The sequence below is a fragment of the Mycteria americana genome, chromosome 3, assembly GCF_035582795.1.
Source record: "Mycteria americana isolate JAX WOST 10 ecotype Jacksonville Zoo and Gardens chromosome 3, USCA_MyAme_1.0, whole genome shotgun sequence".
NCBI classification, from domain to species: domain Eukaryota; kingdom Metazoa; phylum Chordata; class Aves; order Ciconiiformes; family Ciconiidae; genus Mycteria; species Mycteria americana.
This window is the reverse complement of record NC_134367.1, coordinates 131,377,307-131,399,497: the sequence shown is the minus strand read 5'-3', so window position 1 is coordinate 131,399,497 and position 22,191 is coordinate 131,377,307. Positions and strand designations below refer to the sequence as shown.

Genomic DNA, 22,191 nt, shown 5'->3' with positions numbered 1-22,191 from the left:
TACCATAGGTGTATTTTATCCTACAGAACAGTACTTTGAGTAAGTACTCTATTTTCTGGGCGATCTGTTTGGATCAAGTAATTTATTGCTGATTTATAAACAGCTATTGTGAATTAATACCACCTACTTATTTGCCATCATAGCTCTGACTACCAAGTGATTCTCTACAGAGCACAGGATCCTCAACATTGCAACCAATTCCAGCTACACTTTGACTATAGATATACAAGAAAAGAAACTCCCAACCACAGTAAAAAGCAGCAGAGCTGGATCCTGTAGTTAGCTGCCCTTCGCATAGGCAAAACGGCACATAAAATATCTGTTCCATCAGCTAATCAGCCAACACATACTTTAAAGATGATCCTCTGCAGCAAATACTTTCCATTACTTTTAAAGTTTTTTTTAATTCTATCAGCAAAACCCCCTCCACTTCCAACTAGTTTCTCTAATTTCAAGTGTACTTCTTAGAAGTTAGTAAGTTTTTTGGCAAGCTTCAACAGGTACAAGATATTTTTACGTAAATATAAAAGCTAGTTTCCCAACCATTAGAACTAGATCTTTAATTAATCCTTAATGTTGCCTTAACTTGCTGCCAAATCGCACAATAAACACATGCCTTGTACAAAAAGCTCAAAAGCACAGTACACAACCTTAAGTTATAGTCTCAAAATCAGAAATTTCCACTTTAGAAATACAAAAAAATGCAGATGTTACAAACAGTCCATTTATTGGGTCTTAAACTACGTACACAATTGAAATAATAATTTTGGCACTACGCTATACAGTGGTTACATCTGTGTGCTGACACTCATTAAATACTGCACCAGGAACGCTGCTGTGCTTCGAAGTTTGGAATGAGTCACACACTCAGCAGGTAGATCACTCGAAATGTATCAGTGCTCCTGTAGGGTTGCATGAAAGTTGAAACACACACCAGTTCATGAGTTATTTCAATGTACCTCACATTCTATGAACTTACCACACTAGAATATGTGATGTCAGCATTTAGAGATGGCCACAAGTGTTGCATCAAAATCTGAACGAGACATAGTAATAATGAGACACAAGAAAACCAAAACAAAACCTCTGCCTTTCAGACATGAAGAGATATTCTGTTAAAGAAAATAATTTAAAAAACTAATAATGGCATTTGATTTGATACAAAAGCCAGAACTACTACCGTATTAACATCTAAGTATGAATCTTTACAAATTAATCTCACAATGGTGTTATGTAAAAGGTTGCAAACTGTACAATGTTTTGTCAATGCAATGCCTCTACAATTTATACAGTCTTTTACAACTATGTAACACATATTAAACATGTTGTTAAATAGCCAATAGATATCAGTCTCTGAACAAAGCTGCAGGCAAAAAAATACAGAGCTTCCACAATCTTCGAACAAGATATGCTTGCTCAAACAGTGACAATCTTTATGAGAATATGCTGTTAAAAATAGTCAGCCATTCAGTGCTTTTTCACACTGTGCATACATTTCATTCTGTGAATTCAACCATCACTCGATAGTCCATAATTTCGTATCTGTGGGCTCTAATTATGTGGAAACACCCAGAGTCTTTCACCCTTAAAAATATGCAGATAATCATAGATTTTTATTCCACACGTGGTCAAGCTATCTATGAAGACCTGGCCAGGCAGCAAGAGCTTTCACTCCCCACGTTTTGTCCTGCCATCATCTGTACTGCACAGAGAAGATCAGCTATTTACATTTTGACAAGGAAGATACAAAAAGGCAAACCTGCCCTGAGGTGGACTGAATGATACAGAGCCCGTCACCTGATGGGCACTCAAATCCAAGTAGTGAAAAATAAACTCTGAGAAAGATAGGTTCCCGGTATTGTATGCTGACTAGGTAAGAAGTTGCATCAACAGAATTGGAGAGCTTCACTGACAATATTCCGGTTTGCAGCACTCTCTGGTTCTGCACATCTTTGATGTCGGAAACAGCTGGGAAGAAGGGTCAGAAAAAGAGGGTGAGAAATGTGCAGTGTAAGTCACTGTGTGCAAGAAAGCAGAAACAAGACTGATGTGTACTGCAGGCCAATGACAAGGGTCTTGCAATAAACTCGTGATCAGGCTCTGTGAGCGCAGTTAGAAGGAGACTGTGGGGCTCCCACAGCTGCTCCCTGGGGAGGTGAAATTCTTTTTGAATAGAACCAGGTCTTTATGTTTATATTTAAAAGTGGTTTTCATTAGGCATCAGGATTTCCAACACAAAGTTTTCTACATGATAAATTTCTTTTGAGTTTCCTTTATTTCGCAGAAAGGTTCCTACATCCTCATTTTTCCAGGAGAAACCTGAAAAGAAAGAAGAAAGAACTCAAAACAAGAATTCAAAACAAGACTACTGCCTCATGCTATTACCACAGAACACAATGAAAATATAAATTAAAACTTCTCTTGGAATACTGTCACAAAACATCACAATACAATAGAGATCAGAATCTTGTAGCGTAACAAAGAGAAACTCCAGGAATAGATTCACTCTTTGGGAACATGCCTGTGTGAAGAGACCCAGCAGCAAAGCCACAATGTGGAAGAGGAAACAGTTGGGTACCAGTCATTCCCCATTGTGAGATGTAAATGACATACTGGACTGGGTGGTAGGCTAAAGTACTCAGAGGCATCAGGAGTACAAAGCAGCAAGTACCTTGCCTTTAGTACAACTGCCAGGCATTTAAAAGGCAGCCAACTGGCAGAAAATGGAGAAAAGGAACATCAATATTCAAGAAAACAAGCGGGAGAGTCTTAGCACAACACTAGCGTAATACAGGAACACACAAAAAGATGGTTAACTAAAATAAATCTGATCCTGAACAGACAACTGGAGGTGCAAGGGACTTAATTCTCCCTGTGGTTTAGGGATTCCTCCCTACTCCGTGCTAGACTGGAGAGTTAAAGTAGATTTCATAAGACTGATGGTTCTGTCAATTTGTGTCAAAATAAATCATCTTACCTATCTACGCATAATAGCATGGTGAAACCAAGAGGTCAGTAAGCACTAGTAGCTGGTCATCCGTGAACTGCTGTTTATGCTCCTGCCAGTTGTCATGATGGGTCCTCCGGAAGTTTGACAGCGTTTTTTTCACAGTCATCTGTATAGCAGACAATCAGTATTGATCTGTATCAGTTATGGATTTAAGCTCCGTGACACAACAAATGTTGAATACAACAGAAAACTGCTGAGTAGAGCAAAGTGTTTGAGCAGTTACAAAGGTTAGAAGGGCTCTGGGGAATTCAGCCCATTCTTATAAAAACATTCTTATAAAAAGGATTCTTTGACCTACAATTTTGAGTTTGAAAAAATTAATAGATTCTTATAAAGTATAAGTGAAATGCTTTTCTCCTCTTCCTTGGGTATTTCAAACCAATGGTTTGGGTCTCAAAACATGAGAAAGAGTTGATGAATCACATAAGGTGCACAGAAGAAACAAACTGGAGGAAAACTATCTTCTGTTATTAAAATAATTAAGATTATTATTAAATTAACAAAAGAAAAGCCCAATCAGTTCAGTTTCTTGATTCAGTAAAGCACACCATCACAAAGTTTGTTAAATCTAAGGAATTCTTCAGCCGTAAGCTCACTACTCTGGTTAAAACAGCAAAAAGAGTTAAAAGGTAACTATTTCATTAAAAACTTGCTTCTAGGGCTGCTTATAAAACCTTGTTTTAAAAATTTCAGGGTGATATTTTTGGTTCAGGTTGGTATTTTCTAGAATGGCATGCACAAAAGTTACATTTTCAAATAAAAGAGACTATTTCCTCATTACAGATATAGTTCTTGCAACTTTCAGTTTATGCTTTAAATTTGAAAGCAAGAACAGAACTATCACAAAAAATACTTAAAAGCAGTCCATGACTTAAAATGTATTTGTAACCATTTAATAAAAAGCAGCAGAAACTAAGTTTCTTAACAGGTTCCTATTTTTTGCTAGGAAAGGGGAACTAAGAATGAGTCAAGCGTATTTTAGATGTGTTATATTGAATACAAAGATGATACAAGTATTTTACCTCGATAGGCTGAGGATCATTAAGGTGGGCACTGAGATCCATCAAGAGCTGTGGCATCCAGGTGGGTACATCATATGGACTTGACAAAATACACGCGCTAAGTCCTAGTACACCAGCATGGCGTTTAACCAAGTCTGCAATTGCAGGATATTAATTTACATTTGGCAAAGTGCAGCTATCTTGTCCAAGACATTCCTCAGTGACACAGCCACACGTAAAACTAGTTATCAGTAAAAATAAGGCTGTTGTTAACTGATGGGAATGACTGAAGAGAGCCTATATATTAAACAGAGATGATCTAATTACAGTAACACACTGACACTAAAATTGAGTGAGTTTTGACCCTGAATTAAAAACAAAAACAAAAATCCAAAACCAAAACCAAACAACCAACCCTGCCACAACAGGGAGATCTCTAGAGCTTCTACAGAAAACCAGATAGTTCTACAGGCCATATAGTCAAATAAATTCACACAAGTGTATGGATCTCCAAATTGCTTCTGCTTTCTTACACAGAATCATAGATTCATTCTGTGATTCTACCTTTCATTTCTAATGGAAGAATGTGTAAAAAAAGTTAATCTGCAACTGCTGTATACTTTATACATGTTTCAAAAGAGCTTCCTTCTCTCAAAGAATCTTTCTCTCTACTCAGTAAATAGCTCATGAACTACATCTCCACTGTTCCCTATTTCTGTGTTCAGAATGTTTTTTCAAATACCAGAACTATTTGACAATATGGAAACCCAGCCCTTCTGGGTCAAATGAATGTGACTCAGATGCAATAAATGTTTGCTCAGAAGCCACAGCTGCTAACTAAGGTTAACTAAGGGTTTTTTTGTTCTGTTTTCTTTGTTTGTTTGTTTTGGGGTTTTTTTTGGTGTGTGTTGGGTTGATTTTTTTTTTTAAGAATAAAAAACCCACATTGCTAACAAATAGAAGGTGAGGTGGCTAAGGAGTAAAATTATGTTGTGGCAGCTAAGGAAGTTTATTTACTGAGGAAATAGCTATCCCTCATCATCTGCATTCTTAACTATCTGAACTGTGCACATGGGAAATGGAGAAATCTCTTTAGTGTTAATTCTGGAAAAGTAATAAATTACTTTAACATAGGAATACATCATAAAAAAACATTATTTACTTTTTTTGGTAGTAGTGTATTCTTATTCATCATTTATGCTGTAAATCAAATTCTCGAAGCACTTAACAAGGATTAGGATCTGCACTACATACACAGAAACAGACACTAAGGTACATAAGGACAAGTGATTTGCCATTATCGTTTATGTATGCTTAGCGAGGAAAAACATTTGCAGGGGCAACAGGCCTTATGTTTCTCTGGGTACGCGTTAATTTTCTAAATACTGCTTAACCACAGGAGAAATCCTATTCCATCTGGAGTGCTTCCAGAATAAGCATTTAAGGGTAGCACAAAATATTTATTTCTTTCTAACCTGCTACTGACATGCATGGTTTTAGTCTCTGAAGCAATTTTCTTACCACCAGAAGGAATTGTATCCACCACTGAACCCAGGTCTCGCTTTCGTTTTTTCGGTAACCTCATCTTGCACAGCTGTTCAAAATGGGTCTGCATGGGACCATCCATAGTGAGAAAATTGCACTGCAGCAGACCGCTTAGTGTGGTAGCAGCCATTTCTCTCACCTATGAGCAGAGATAGTACATACCACAATTACTAAGCACGCATGCACACCAGGAAGCAGGTGTTTATGCTATTACTATCCTTTTAGGCACATCCAGCTAGGCCAAGTTACCAAACTCCGCTCAAGAAAACTTGTTAAAATATTATGCTGTTATCTCATAGATCATAAACTACTAGTAGTTTACTGTATGGCTCTTTACAAATTAATAAACATAGTTCTATTGTCACATAGAACTACCTTCACATCATTTGTCAGTGACCTACTACTTGAGCAAATAATGTAAACTAAACTCCATTGTCAAGACACATATATCATAGACTAGATTAGCTTCAGACAGTTTAAAAACAGACTTTGAATGAGAACAAGATGCCCCACCCCAAATAATCAAAATATTGCTTTACAAAATATGTAATAGTCTCTGTATTAACATTAGTTTTACCAAGCAAAAAAAAAGTATATTTTATTCAAAAGCATTTAGTTTTCCCCCCTCAAACGTACATGGAGACATTAGAATTGACAAAGGCAGAAGAGCCTTTCCAGGAGAAGGTAGAAGGTGTGTTCATGAGACAAAGCTGATTCTATTCTACCCATAGCGCAAGAATTCTTTGAGATACACAACAGACACGGGATTAATAAGCAATGACAACTAACTTCAGTGGTTTATGGTCAAAAATTCAGTTCTGTGACACTCCAGCATTCTTTACTTTGTTGTCCTGAGTACCAGTTCTTTTCACTGCACAAATAAAAACTGGAATTCCAGGTTGGAAAAATATTCTTCTCTTCGGTAACACAGAAACCCAAAAGAACAAGACTAAACTAAATTTTCATCTAATTGCCAAACCATTCAAAATACAGATCTCCTTTTCCATTCCTTTTAAAACAGCCACAACACATTGTTAGTGGATTACAAGTAGAAACAACTCAATCACTTGCTTTTACAATACAAGTATAATCAGTTTTACTAATTTCTCTCATCTACTCAAATCTTCCCAAACCATAAAGTTATAGAACTGTAAGACCACATTTAAGCTGGAGTTCCTCCGAAACTCACTTCCACTTTCAATAATTGCAGGCTGACAAAGACCTCCCAACACTTCCAAACTTGAAAACCAAATCAACTTGTTGAAACGCTGACAGCAGTCGCCAGATTTTTGGTAAGTACATACTGTTACACGTAACTGTAAACAGAACATTTGTCTATCTGGAGCACAAACACCTACCAACGCTCTGAATCCAATGCAGCAGATTATAATAAATTACATCCTTGAACATAATGTTCTGAACCTCCACAAAGCAATAAGTATAGCTGCAAGTGCTGCAATAATTAAACATAGTAAGTTAACAAGAAGCTCTTGAGACTTCACTTCATTCCATTTAAATTTCTACAACATATTATTCAAACGTGATCTACTTTGTTAACAGCATAAAGAAGTACAAAGTGAAAGTCTGCCAGTATTGTTTATCAGCAATTTGTGAGTCTCTTAAGTACTAAGCTATTAAATGAAACATGATGTGCTAATACAAGGCCCAAAATAGAAAGAAGCTTGGCTGGAAAGTGAGCAAGCTCCCAAGTGAACGGTACTTATTTACATCCCTATTCGCTGTATTAAAGCCACTTTTATTTCTAAATTAATAATCTAACTAAAAGGAACACTTTGCTGCAAGGACCACCTAGAAACAAAGCCTTTAAAATCATACGTTAACAAGCTAATCATTCATCACAACATGTTACACTAAATAATTTACAGATCATCATACTCACATGATGACTTCTAGAACATAAAAAAATGCAGAAAAGTAGCAGAGGAAGATTCTTCCAAGCAGTATGGTTTGGGGTTTGGTTTTTTTTTTTTTGGTCAGAACTGACTGACCAAGTTCTACAAAACTGTAACAATATCAGAACGAAAACGCTCAACAGCACAATAAAACCTAAGTGCAGTACTTGCAAGGGGCTACTTGCACAAAGAGAAAATATTCCCGTTACTGTAATATTGCAGTGGAATATGAAAAATGTTTATCAAGACATGAGTGCTATGTATCCAGTACACTGATTTATAAGAACAGAAACATATGAAGCACCTACCCAGATAGCTTCCTAGATCAAATTATGGCTGAGAAAATGGTAAGAAAGATGCTTTCAGATGAACTAGGCTATCACTTTAACCATAACTCCAAGCTGAATACAGTCATTTTCACTTTTCCTCTACTTGTGACTGAGTAAATAGCATTGTTTAGTGCAAAATATGCTTTCCCAAACTCAAATCATTCCTGCAGCTCTCTCCAACTGCCTACATGACATGAAAATTAGATGTGATATTCAATGGTGCTTATACTGCTGTACACAGAGACATTATTTTTCAGGACTGTATACTTTTTCCCTTTGTCAGCTGCAGGGTCACATCAGCCCTCACATTCATAGTACTCCATCAGCTCCATGACTCCTCTGACTTTCAGAAGGACAATTTTCCACAATACCATTTAAGTACAGCATTCTTCAATCCTAGAGACCTACGCTTAAAGTTGGATAAATGAAATTTGCGTGCGATAGAAGACAGACTGTCCTATGACCCACGTTCACTTTGTATTGCAGTCACATTGCTCTTTGACATTCAGTGTGATCATCTGACACTGTCATTTGCCAAGGTTTGTTGCAATGATTTTTATGAAAAAATATGAAATCACCAGGAAGTTTGAGAACTCTAGCAATATTAGAAGTGTAAACTGAATATTAAAGCAAAGAACAAGATGAGCAGGATCATTCGGTCTGGCAGCTTTCTATCAAAATAAGCAAAAAATAAAATAAAATAAATGTATCTTTAAATCCAAGATCCAAAATGTCAGTTCCACAGGGTAAAGACAACAAGTACTAGTTAAAGTTAGGAATTCTATTGAAAGCACACTCATCTTAAAAATCCAGCATTAAAAAAAAAATACATAGGAATTACTCTGCAAGATACTGCATCTTGCCAATTATTACCAAGAAGGAGTAAGATCACTCTTCAAAGAAAAGTGAAAGCTTCCATGGTAACAACACGATCGTAAGCGGTTATGAACACAGATAAGCTTTTTTGATTTGCATCTCTGTAGTGCAGAAGAATAATTTTTGTACATTAAAGTGAATAAAAGGTATTTTTCAAAATGACATGAGGAGATCACGAGGTAAGTGTTCTGACTGGTGTGGGAAACAACTTATCTTGGATTGCCAGCTTTTGCTTTCTAGCTCACTACAGCAAATAGTGACATGAAAGACATGACAGAGCTCATCTGAAGACTGAAATGGGCATGGTTGGGCAAGTAGTCCAAGTACTCTTCTTTAAGTATTACATGCACTTATAGCGATTGTAATGTCAAACCTTTTAAGCCAGAAATTTAAATTTGTATATTTAAATTATATCCAATTCACTCTTCACAAAAAGCAAGCTTCAAATCTCAGGTATAACTACTGTTTTAAATGTAGCTTCAGGAAGACCTAAACCAGGATCTGTGTTTTGGCAGAAGGGTATCACACTTAAGAATCTTCTCTTTCTTCTAGAAAGAAAAAAAACCACCCAAGCACCCAAAAGAAGGATTTCATTGATATTTGCCAACAGCACACAAAACCGTGAGAATAATGGCACAGGGTAAATGGAACAGACTGGAGGTTAACACTAAAGATTCTTCACTGTGCTTGAACATGATCAAACATGCTTACATCCACATCATTTAATACAAGCCTTCAGTTCTGTAAATTAGTGATACAGAATAAAATACTTTTGTGATTTTCCCCCAGCTTTTGGAAGCCTGGCAAACAAGACTCAATGATTCACATCAGGCACCTTTTTTGTTTTTGTTTTTTGTTTGTTTTGTTTTGTTTTTCCCCCCTGAGAACAAGCTTATGATCCTGATAACCCTTCTAAAGGCATACTGTGCATTCATACACGGATCTTCAACAGCACGCATGTACCACAGCCAAGATTTTGGATTTTATCGCCTTCCATTTGTATATACTGAAGTATCACTAGCTCAGGAGATGTACAAAAACTTGTCAGGCTGACAAGTAAGCTTACAAACCATTATCTTTTTGAATCATATAACACCACCAGCAACAGCATCTGCTAGACAAATTCTGTCCTATTATACATGCATCTTTCACAAAACTAAGCAAAATCTACTTAAAACTAAAGAAATACTTCCTTAGTAAGCTGGGTGTATAAAAAAAAAGTATTTTTGTCATTAATAAGCTGATATGATTAAATGGGAAACAGACCTGTAGAGTAATAAAAATAGTGGTTTTACCCAGTTTTCACATAGGAAGGCATTTTACCTTGTTGGAAGTTGAATTTTCCAACAACATTCATGCTAATATGTATAGTAAAATGATAATATCCCTATTTCAGCTGTACTTAAAACAAGAATGAAACAAAGCAATGTTCCATTCTGTTGAAAAAGTAGGAACAATGGAACTTTTAAAAATCACTAATGAAGTCTTTTCTAAACAGCTGTTTTCCTGGAATAGAATATGAAAAGAAAAAATGGAATAGGAAATAAATAAATCCTATAAAGCTAGTTACATTTTCAAAACAGGAAGAATGCTAAGCTACAAATACTTGCTGTATTAATTTACAAACAGTAGCTTTTCCATAAAACTCGACAAGGGCAAGAAACCAGTCATGTGAAACAAAGCATTTCAGAAAAGGTATTACTTGCCTCAAGCTGTTCATCTTCCAGGAGTTTTATAACCAGCCATCTAATATCATTGACTGCTTCTTCATTGTTGAGAAAGATAAAGAGATTGTAGAACACCATGGTCTGGAGGTAGGTTAATATGGTATACCTAGCATGCCAAGAATTGCTTCTTGCTGTCTACAAGTCAAAATAAATAATGAGAAAGGAAGAATGTGAAGGAAAGCAGCTACTTGATATAAAGCTAACAATGTTTAAGAAAAAGCTTTTGGGGACAGTTGCAAATGACTTCCCTTATTCAGATATGTTTGTTTCATACTCTTCAATTTCCAAAGCGCACAATTGTTATTTAAATAATAATTTATTAGAGGCTTAACTTCCAAAGCATACTGTTACTTAACAGATACCTAATACTGTAAAAGACAAAGTAGGCAAGTTTCTCCCTCTGATTAATTTCCGACATCAGTCATAAGGCAGATATAAATAAACCAGAAATTCCATTCTGCTTGAGTATATATACATATTCTGTACAGTGGATTTGGAAAGCAAAGGTTTTTCAAGTTCCTTTACTTTCATCTCCACGTGCTTATGGAAGTCCAAATTATTGAAAGCATCAGCCACGGGTGCAGCCTAGCTTGCAACACTGCAGTTACTATTTTGGCTGTGTGTACAGCTTACGCCAACATTTTGCAATAGGTAGTTTTACTACTGTAGATCAGTCCTGAATGACTAAAGAAAAAATGCATTTCTTGCATGACAAACTGTATACAGAATGAACCATTCAATTCAAGAGTGCATTCTCATTTCTGTTGTTTTTCAGAAAGCCGTAGCAGTAGATAAATATACTGTAAGACTAAGAGATTCAAGGGCAGTTCTTTATATGATGACTCATTTTGAAACTGGATTTTGAATTGTTATGCTCATGAGGAGATATGTTTGGCTTAAACTAATCTACTACTGAACTAAGTTTTAATATTAAAATACTGTTCAGTTTCTTATCAAGATACAAGTTGTTTAAATGTTTGGAAGTAGGAAACAAGATACATTTACTGTTTCTCAGAATGTTTTAAAACACTTCTAATAAACTCTTTCCTTTCACCTCTAAGAAAATCAGTATTCGATTCTCTTCAAATCATGACTATTGTATAATCTTTAAAAAAAAGCACAGAGTGCATCAGATAACAAGAAGCTTTAAGCTATTTAGACCATACTCACTTGTTTTAGCACCTGAAGTACCAAAGGCACTTGCTGAGGATACAGCAAACCCTGAGACATTAACGACAAACACATCTTAGCATCTCTTTTGAGCTCATCATAGCTATTGTCATTTTCTACCGGTGCAATCTATAGAACAAGATCAGAAAGGGAAAGAAAAAAAAAAAAAGGCTAAGGTTAGTAAATAAGCATTGCTAACAGCAAAATCCAGAAACCTTCTAGTTTACTCTCATGAAAGGAAAGTTATCTAGGAAAAATACAATCAATATAATGCTGAAAGATTAAGTTAACTGGGAAAAACAATCAATATAAAGGTAAAATATTCTCAGCAACAAACTGTGGAAGAAAGTGAACAGAATCATGAGATCCTTGTTCCTTGCACCATATAGTACTTATCTAAACAGTATGGCTAGTCTGAAGCTCTTAAGGAGGATTAAATGGGTGCTGTCAAGACTTTTGTTCTCCATAGCAATTCTTCTGTTATCAAATCCAATTAATTTAATATTTTAGATGTAGGTCCAAAACAGAGAGAAAGCTTTATCAGTATTTCAAGTTCACTTTCACGTAAGCAAACCTTTATTTTGTGGTCATTATTGTTGGGTAATTGATGTTTATATAAAGTAAGACATATGCTTTGGAGCATGCAAATATGTATTATTTCAGATATGTAGCACTGAATGACCCAGCTTCATAAAAGAATACAAAGATTAGAGGTGCCAGGAAAAACCAGAGAAGTACTACCATTTAGAAAGAATTGTATAATCACGGAACAAAAGGAAACAACTGAAGACAAGTATCAGAACAGAAACAATGTACACTCATTCATGAATTAAACACTTTCCCCCCCCAGATTACACATGTACAGGGTATTCACCTACAAGTCATTACTGTCAGGAAACCATTTAACAGGCTAGATTACCAGCTGTAAACATACATAAGCATAAAAAATCCCATTTGGGCCTCCTTGGTATGCATGTTTTTTACCACCATTATTGGTTTTCTTTTTATTTAAAAAGTCCCTTATAACTTTGCTTTATATATAGAAGCCCTTTTTAATCAAACATGACTAATAAAGCAGCTATTAAAGCATATACCTTGAAAAATAAGGGTAAAAGCTGGAGTTGCTCTGTGACAGCTGTAGAGAAGGACCGTCCTGCACTCGCCATCAACCACTTCAGAACTGTTTTTATAATGAGAAATGATCACAATTAAGAAGATTAAAAAATAGTAATAATCCCAAAACAAATTATAGATAAAATTTATTGCAAGACTCGCCTGGGAGATTTTCACACATTAGAGTGGACCTATACTGGTAGTTTAACCCTGTGAAGGTGACTTTACAAACCCCAACCCTGAAACAACACATACCTTATTGCAGCACAGATCTGGGAGGTGAAATTGTGTACTGCAACTCTATGATTTGCAGACCTCAATCATCATGTCCTAAAATACCCCCCATTTCTTAACCTCATTAAGTAACTCACTAGTTTTCAAGAGTTTAATGCCCTGAGTTCGTTCATCTTGTTCACCAACTCCATTCTCTTCCATAACATGATTCTGAATTTCTTCATCTGCTTCCATGAGGGGTTTCAGATTTTCAAGTATCCGGGTAGTAAATTCGTGGACACGAGGAGATTTAGTTGCAGCAGTATTTGGCAAGGAAACATCTATCATGAATATGTAGGTCAAAACACTAAAAAAAGCAAACAAAGCAAGCAAGAACACATAGTTAGCGTGACTACTGTCTAGAGAACACAGCTGAAAGTGATCTGAGATCAATGTGTTGAACTTTGAAGTTGAATACTTATAGAAAATTTCCTCTTATCTTCACTTCAAAGTTATTTAAAAACAAATGTTTTTCAAACAGGCTCTTTGTAGATATTTGAATCAAGCAGGGTTAGACAATCACTAAGCTACAACCCCCCCCCCCTTCTCCGAACACATCTGCAACTATGGCTTATTTGGGTTTAGACACAGTAAATTTGGGTTGTGGTGTTGTGGGTTTTTGTGTGTGTGGGTTTTTTTTTTTGGGGGGGGGGGGGGGGGCAGGGGGGAGGGAGTGTCTTTGATTGTTGGGGGTTAAGAGATTTAGAGATATCATACATAAACATAACAGGCCATATACAAGAAAAGACAAAAATAGAGAAGTCATCTGAAGTTTCTGAAGCAAGTCTGTGAACAATAATTTATCTAATTTCTGTTACTAGTGTTAATGCACAGAGATAAGCAGTCACCACTTCAGCGTAATTATTTAGATACTCAGTTACCCAAATAAAACAAAGAGAAAACATGCAAGAACTGCAGAAGAGAACACTGACCTTCCTATTCTCTCTCGGACATTTTTGTAAACCTGCGTGAGTTTAGGTTCCAAGTACTTCAGCAGTCTATGCAACAGCTCTGGTACTCTCCATTCTTGCTGTGCAAGGCCGCCTTGCAGTACATAAAGTCGGCTAGGAATCAGAACAGCTTATCTTTAGTCATACAAAATTGTTCCTCCATTCCCCAGTCCCCTCCAAGCCCTGTTTTGGAATGTTTTGTGTGTGTCAATGCATAAAAGTGTCTTTGTGCAAATTGCATGCAAAGATGGGTAAAAATTAGAGAATTAAACAACAGTACGGCTGCTATGCCAGTTCCAAACCTTCACATTCTGTTAACTAGATTTAATTACATTAAAAAAATAATAATGAAGAAAATGCCATTGTGTGGGGAAAGCTAATTGGAAAGGAGCACTTTTGTTCCCTGCTTCTACAAGCCAGCTGGCACAATATGCTCTCAATACATTTTATCCATGCTTTATCTCCTTCTTTATTCAGCCACAATAAAACAGTTAAAATTAATTTTACCATGCATCTACAAATGATCCTCCTTCACCACTCAATGGAGATTCCAACAGCAATTCAAATAACCAGTGCAGTTTCCTAGGATCTCTGCTCTCCTGAAAATAAATGGGTACCAGAGATATAAGCAAATTGGGGATTTTTTAAATGTAAATAATGAATAATCATGTCTGAATTTTGCTAATTAATTGCCATGGTTCTGGCTGACAAACTGTGCTGAATTTTCTTGAGTGATTTTAAAGAATTACTTATCCAAGACATTTGTGGCCTATCATTTACCCTGCTTCTCAGACACCACATGTCCCAGTCCACCACAGTGTCTAGAAATCTTATTCTATGTTAGAAGATAACTTGAGACTTAGTTTTCACAGCATAATGCTAAGCTGCATGCTTTTAAAGCAAGAATAAATGTGTAATTCGAGTTCAAAAACTCCCACAAAAATTGAACACATAGCAGGCATACACATTAACATCACTCACTAACCTTATACAGCTCTTAAAATAGTTAAGAAGAAAACTAAGGCTTTATTTCCTTTCTAAAATGTTATATTTGTCTGCAAAGAGCAGAAGAGAACAAAATTTCCAAGAAAGCTATGAGATTTTAAATGGATGTTATTTTTATACAGTATTGACAGTTCTCAGTTTGAGCTGATAAAATATACCCAAATACCTCTGTTCATAAAGCTCTTATTTACATATTATCTGTAAAACTTGACCATCTGGATATAGCTTTACAAGACTAGAAATGGGGTACTTACACAGGAGGTTGCTATGCATGTGCCCCAATCATTATACGTTTCCACTGTAATGTTGGATAAAGCTGTTCGAAGCAATGGACAGAGAAGCTTCCAAAGTTTTTCCACCTGCTCAGCAAAAAGGCACAAGACAAGATTTGTCTATTTAAGGACAAAATGGCCCTCTAAACTCTGTGAACCCAAATCTTTCCATCTTTTAAATCATGGAAAAAACAAGACTGATTCTGGAAGCAGCTATAGTACGATATTTATAAAAGGAAATAAATACTATCAGAGGTAAGATTTCAGGAATCATTGTAACTTTGTTTACAAGGTGTTTAGAAACACTGTGGACTACGTATGCACCATTTTCATGGTGATTTAAGTAAAATTCTTTCAGAGACTGCATACACTTTGCTTTTGGTAGGACAGCAGTCTTGTACACCCCAAGGAATTCCACCCCCCACCTCCCCCACTCTGATTTTAACATTTCTTTTTTATTTTTTTAAGGAACTGATTCTCCCAGAATTATTTTTCAGCATAGAAATTCATTTAAAGACAATCTAGATAGCTAAGTCTAGACTAAATAAAGATGTAGTAGTCCGAGGTGGACATAAGCACTTATTCCAATTGGAAATTACAAACCATGTTAGCTTTGCCATCTCCTTACCAGTAAACTGTTCTTAGTCTTCACCTTGAAGCATTTTACTAACACCTAGTATTATATAGGCACCAAACCAAGCTATGAATTGTGCTCAAAGTTTGGCAATGAAGCACTAAGTGTTGCAACATTTTCCAGTCCTTTCTTGGACATAGGTGACACATTGAAAGCCCTCAACTTCATACATTTAATCTGTTTAATAACTCAGACTTATTCCTTAATTTCCATGAATCACTCAAAATACTACTTCAGCACCTTCTCAAATGTCCAGTGTTTAGAACCTCTTATTAAGCCAGCTATAATTTCAGCTACACATCTCTGGGTGCTTTCATGGGAGTCTGCCACAAGTTGTTCTAAATGGGGCTGAAGAACTGGCAAGAAGGCATCATCAAAGTTTCTGAAAAGGCCCTGTAAAACAAGATGTGAAAGCGTCTTCAGTAATTATCCATCTAAACCATTGTCCTCTAAGAAGAACATAAGATCGTGAAGCACTTGAGATCTGAATGTGCAGAAAGTGAAATTACTTTGCTTTTGTAACAGAATTATATACAAGTATCCTACGAACTTTTATATTACTCTAAATATATTTCCCTAAGTAGTTAGTCAGAAGAGAGAATTAATAGGATTAATCATAGCAGCATACCTTTAAAAAAAAAAAAAATCAACATTTTGCAACAGTGGGGTATAAGCCAAGTAGTGTGTGGCTTTTCCATGCTTTGATAATTATCTACAAAATTGAAGCAATTTAATTGTTGAACTCTAGTTACCTTGAAGAGGCAAAATCTGCGAGGATTAAATTTGTCTTTTCCTTTTCTGTCTTCTAAAGACAAAAATTTTATTAACTGCTCCACAAACTTGGGATCAGAAAAGTGATCATATATAATTTGTTCTGCCTGTAACAGGAAAAAAAAAAGTATTAGCTTTGAGGCGCTTGATTGTCAGAGCGATGTCCCAGTCTTTCCAAGTCCCCTTTTTCATTTTAATTCTATTTTTGGCAAAAGTCATGCCTGGGTTATCTATTTCCCCCCTCATTTTATAGGGCATACTGGGTGATGTTTTGCAAGACTCCCGATTTTTATTTTCATTAATGACTTTGGATTGTCTTTCCTTTCACTAGCACAACCCCTACAAAGCAGTTATTCCCACTGTCATTAATTATCTTGTTCTAAGCTCTGATAAAGATTTGAAGGGGAACAAGAAAGTGCTCATTAATACAATTATTCCACGATCACTGACAGAGAAGCTGCAATACATTAAAATACTAATTTCTTCTTGTATCTTAACACAGTAAGTATGAAAATGAAGTAGAAAAAGACAATTAAAAATGTCTTGTGGGGATGTAGGTTTCAGAAGAGTTATCACTTATTGCTTGTTAAAAAACATGATTATATCCACACAGCCATGAAACTGCATAGTTGAGTTCAATCTCCACCTTGGTTTGCAATCAAGCAAAACAAATCTGTTTCCACACATTTTGTGTAAGCACTCTCTAAATGCCAAGCAATACTTAGGTTAAAAGAGAGAAAGGAATTTGATCTCCACATTATCTCCACAGTAATCTGAGGACAATAATAATTAAAAAGAGGAGTAGTACTATTAAAAAACCCCACAAAACTGAAACACGCTGAAACCCTTACCTCTGTCAGCTCATCTCTCCTTCGCCCAAGCTTTGGTTGATGCTCAACTGGAGCATAAACTGTCATAGTTCTGAATATGAAAAAAAAAATAACACAGTAACACATGTTTCAAAGTAAAATAAAGCTTATGATAATTTTCTATATTCTCTATATTACAAAGGATTTATCATCAACTCCAAAAGAGCAAAACTTAAAAAAAATTTACAACAAAAAAATCGTGTTATTATAAAGGTTTTGCTACAGCAACCAATCCAGAATTATTAATGATAGAGTACTCCGCGTATTTCGCAACTGTGTAATATTCAAACATGCATACTTCATTTTAAAATTAGCAGTTAAATAGCCGTATGAAATACGTGCCTATAGTACCCAAAAAACCCCAAAGAGAAGCAGGTAGAAAATAAATTAAAAAACACCACCACCACAACAACAAAAAACCCATAAAAACCACCCAGAAGTGGTAAAACAAGCAAGGAGCACAAAGGACGAAATAAATTGTATTTTTTTGTTTCAATTAAAAAAATTTAAACCTAACAAGCATTATTTAATTTCCCACAGGATTTTTTTCTGCTGACTCTCACAAGTCTTATCTTAATGCTTAATGATACTCACTGAGGCCAGGTATAATATCCCCAGTGCGTTTTCTCCACAAAACAACACGACTCCCAAGCTTCCTTAGTCTTTGGTAAACTCTGACTGTCATAGTGCAGCCACTGGTTATCTGGTCTGTCACCAGCCTGAATGCTGGAAGGCTTAGGGTTGCCACCTGGTTAAAGAGGAATTTATACTCTATCAAACTTGGTCATTAACAGTCCCAGCAAATGTTACCACTTAGTTTTAATAAAAGGTTCTGAAGAGCTTTTATGTCTCCTTCCCCCCAATCAAATTCGTACAGTGATTTGCCCTAGGAGATTAAAAGTAACATTAACAGAAGATATTCCTCTACTAATTTATACAAATATGTAATTTGAAATTATTAAAAACAGAATAAAAAGGAGATATACAAATTATTCTCATAAATTACAAGGCTTTCTGAAAGGAGAGTGACCATATTTCTGACGTTTTAACTCACTTCAAGTGAATAGCTTAATACACACTTGCAAGGATAACACTGTTTAAAAAAAAAAACAAACCACAACACAACTGAAAAATGACCAATTATATTACCTATTTTGTTTGCTTAGAACATTAACAACCAGAGAGAAATTAAAAGCTTGTGATTCTATGTTTAATTTAACCAGAAAAATATGCTTTAAAAAAAATTTTAGGATAAATGTTAGTAAGACATTTCTTATATTAGATAAAACTTACTTATTTCATAAGGGCAGATGGGCACCTTCTTGTGCGTTCTCTTAAGCTGCTTAAGAATACCAGCCACAGCCGAGATGGCCACCTGAAAGAAAGAAATGGGCATTAATGTATCCATTCCATATACTTACCTCCAGAAGGATGTGTCTAATCATCTCATTATAGACACATTTTAAAACCAGCTACTCAGTGCCCTAAAAAGCCAGTGAAAACTAGTGAACATCACCACCCCAGTGGCTGATAGTGCCCATAAAGAAGTAAATCTCACTCATTTCAGGGGATACAGGACATGGCTTAAGTGTGACCTTTATAGCCTGCAAACCTCCCCCTCCACTAATCTTTTTCAGGGAAAAAAAAAAAAAATAAAATAAAAGGAGGTGGCCATTGGTTTCAAGCCTCACTGAGGCGACAAGCAGAATGAAAGGTACAAATATAGCACATAGATGGCTCCCTTCAAGTCATAAGCTACAGATGGAAAAAACAGATATCTGCAAAAGTAACTCTGCAAAATTCTGAGGTAAGAATGAATAGGTACGTTCCGCAGTTTCACAATTTACAAACTTTACATCATATGTCATGGCTACGGCACTGCCAAGACTGTCATCTTCTTGGATTAGGAACTTTTGTACACATACGTGGCTGGAAGAGTGAGGAGGGACGCACACCCCAGTTTTTGTGCTGTATCACAGCGAGACATCACAAACATCTTATCTAAAAATCTAATGAGTTGCAAAACAAGAAGATATAATTATGTTGTTTTTACCTTACGAACTACAATTGCATCATGGTTGAGACACTGCACAAAAAATTTTATGGCACGGACAGGCAGTATCCTATCATCCCTCAGGAGCAGAGACAGAAAACCAATACTTATGTGCTCGAACTTCCAGGGACTAAAAAAATAAAATAAATATTCAAAACAGACAGTAAGTAGCAGAGCTGCATGTACTGCTTTGGCACAGAAATTATTATACGGATTAAGATTATATAAATAGGTTTGGACTAATTTAAGTAATGTTCTATGTCACTGCTATAGTCAACAATCTTAACTGTCATTTAGGGAAACATCCAATGTTCTGGGAACACACAAGCGCAATCAAACGTATTCAGTTAACGGTGTCTTTTTGATCTTGGAATTTCAATGTAAAATACAGACCTATAGGGTATTCTTTTAAAGTTTTTAAACACAAATATTATGCTACCAATTAAAATCTATTTGGATGTCAGTATTATGCAGACAGAACCAGAGCTTTTTTTCCCCCACAACAAACATTAAAAAAACAGGTCAAACTAATTAACGACAAAGCTAAACTCCAAGATGTGATGATAGCTCATACTAACAAATCAAGCTCCCAATGAAAATAAATTCAAGACTCATTCACATCTTTACCTAGGAGACAGTAATGCAAGATTCCCCTATATTAGCCTTTATCTTCCTGTTTGGGCAAGCAGAATCCATATGCAAATGCATGAGGACCTCCAGAAATTAAATTCTTGCAGACACCTTTGCAAAAACTCTCCAAGAACCTAGCCACTACCCACTTCATGCAAGACTGCTACTGACAAACTGCTTTTGGACAACTAACTTGAGGGCGAAAAAAATATTACTCAGTTCTGGTCATGCTAACTGCACTCCTTGATGCAACTGATATTTACTCATGTAGCCACCTCAAATCCACTCCCCCAAAAATTCTCATGCAGAGAAATGGAGACTTACAGATTTCTTTGTTCGACACAGTCCAGCAGCATGTTGACTAAATTTTCATAGTTTCTGAGGGAAAAAAAAAAAAGAGGGAATCATCAACTAGACACTACTGACAACCATTTAGAAACAGAATAAAAGTTCCTCAATGAAAAGTGGGTGAAGGCAATGCAGTAAATGCAGCACAAACAGGGAGGACAGAGAAGAGGAGGAGGAAGGAAGGAAGGAAATATGAGCACAGAGGAAGGAAAGAGGCTGCCAAGTCAGGAGAGAAGACACACCACAACAATCCATGGACATTCTGAATTTGTCGAGCTTAAGATGTAGTTTAGCCATTTCGGATTATTACATTTAATGTACAGTAAATATCAGGCAGTGCAAGCTGGTGTTAAGGGAAGTTTAATTTACCGCAGAGCCTCAGCATTCTTTTCTTTCTGTCGCTGAATTCCTAACTGAATTTCTTCTGAACAAAGACCTGTGAATTCTGAACTTGGATGTTCTGATTTTTGGAGCATAACGGCTATCTCAACACATTTCTCTGGAACCTATTGACAGAGAAGGCAGAGTTAGGACTTAGCAGCAACTTATAAGTTTTTATGTTTGTTTGTTTCTGTTTTTAAATAAGGAGAGTTCAGAATCATATGAAGACTGCAGAATTTCCTGTCCACAGACAGGTCGGTGAAGAAGTAAGACAGACAGCTTTTGTGTTCACACAGCAGAATTATTTATCCAAGTAAATGTTTTATTCTAAGATAAAGACAAACTTTAATACTTCATTAAAGTGTGAAAATTGTTTATAAAAGATTTTTATGAATTGGCATTCATTCTTTAAAATAAGTACCACGCCATTTATCCCACTGATTAGGCAAAAGGCAGTTGTGTAATGAGTGCTGTGTGTTAGCACGGTGGGACGACACTACAAATACTGACAATGTTCATTTGATGGCACTGTCCTACCAACCCACATGTTCACACCTGATCAGCATGACCCACGCTAATTAACACTGACAGGCAACTTAAACTGCCTTTCTATAACAGGCTTCCTTAGAGGTTAACAAAAAGTTACAAATTCCAATCATATTACAGGAAGCTCTATTACTTCAGTCTCAAAAATACACATCTACATTCCCCTGTAACAGAAATCAGAAAGTGATCAACATTAGAACACCAACTCAAATAATATACATGAGTCTCAAGCATTTATAGAATCAAATGCTCTCAGAATCCAAGACTAACACCAAGCAATCTGTCACTTACTGCAAAATCCAATCCAATTGTTTCATACTGCCTATGGATTTTTTCTGCTAGGTCATCAAAGAGTCTAACTATGGATGGTTTTTCCAAGGACATAGCTTTGCTAAGCCCAGAAGAAACAATCGCTGGCCACGTCTGCGCAATACAATCCCAATCGTGAAGGTTTGCCAAACATACTCCACTGTGATTTCCAAGAAGGCAATATAAGGCACCCTGCAAAATGAAAGATGTAATTTTAAAAAGTTAAAGCATTGTTCACATGTAAGTGATATCTAGCTACATAAGCATGCACCCACACAGAATAAAAATTAATCTTCACATTACTGAATCATTAAAATGTACCATAAACATTCAGCTACACGGCCTCATTGTCAAAATACTCAAGATTTTTCACAGAATCCTCTTCATGCTAAAGAGCCATTTTAATGAGATTGGAAGCCCTGCCAATTAATTTATCCACAGAATGGCTGACTGATTTCTGAATTAC

The 22,191-nt window shown here is 36.0% G+C and overlaps 1 protein-coding gene across 2 annotated transcripts in view; it reads right to left on the bottom strand.

The window, feature by feature from the left end:
* Positions 1-710: 710 nt before the first annotated feature.
* Positions 711-22,191, bottom strand: part of PSME4 (proteasome activator subunit 4) — a 70,027-nt gene continuing 48,546 nt past the window's right edge. For both annotated transcript variants that reach the window (XM_075497033.1, XM_075497034.1), the window contains 20 exons: positions 21,708-21,917; positions 20,859-20,995; positions 20,466-20,519; positions 19,512-19,641; positions 18,752-18,833; positions 18,053-18,206; positions 17,441-17,510; positions 16,571-16,696; positions 16,059-16,211; positions 15,167-15,271; positions 14,415-14,506; positions 13,890-14,021; positions 13,056-13,264; positions 12,666-12,751; positions 11,572-11,700; positions 10,381-10,536; positions 5,533-5,695; positions 4,033-4,166; positions 2,978-3,116; positions 711-2,319 (listed from right to left, as the gene is read on the bottom strand). In XM_075497033.1, the coding sequence (XP_075353148.1) occupies positions 2,982-3,116; positions 4,033-4,166; positions 5,533-5,695; positions 10,381-10,536; positions 11,572-11,700; positions 12,666-12,751; positions 13,056-13,264; positions 13,890-14,021; positions 14,415-14,506; positions 15,167-15,271; positions 16,059-16,211; positions 16,571-16,696; positions 17,441-17,510; positions 18,053-18,206; positions 18,752-18,833; positions 19,512-19,641; positions 20,466-20,519; positions 20,859-20,995; positions 21,708-21,917 (2,457 nt within the window). In that variant the 3' untranslated portion in view covers positions 711-2,319; positions 2,978-2,981. The remainder of the gene's footprint in view (positions 2,320-2,977; positions 3,117-4,032; positions 4,167-5,532; positions 5,696-10,380; positions 10,537-11,571; positions 11,701-12,665; positions 12,752-13,055; positions 13,265-13,889; positions 14,022-14,414; positions 14,507-15,166; positions 15,272-16,058; positions 16,212-16,570; positions 16,697-17,440; positions 17,511-18,052; positions 18,207-18,751; positions 18,834-19,511; positions 19,642-20,465; positions 20,520-20,858; positions 20,996-21,707; positions 21,918-22,191) is intronic.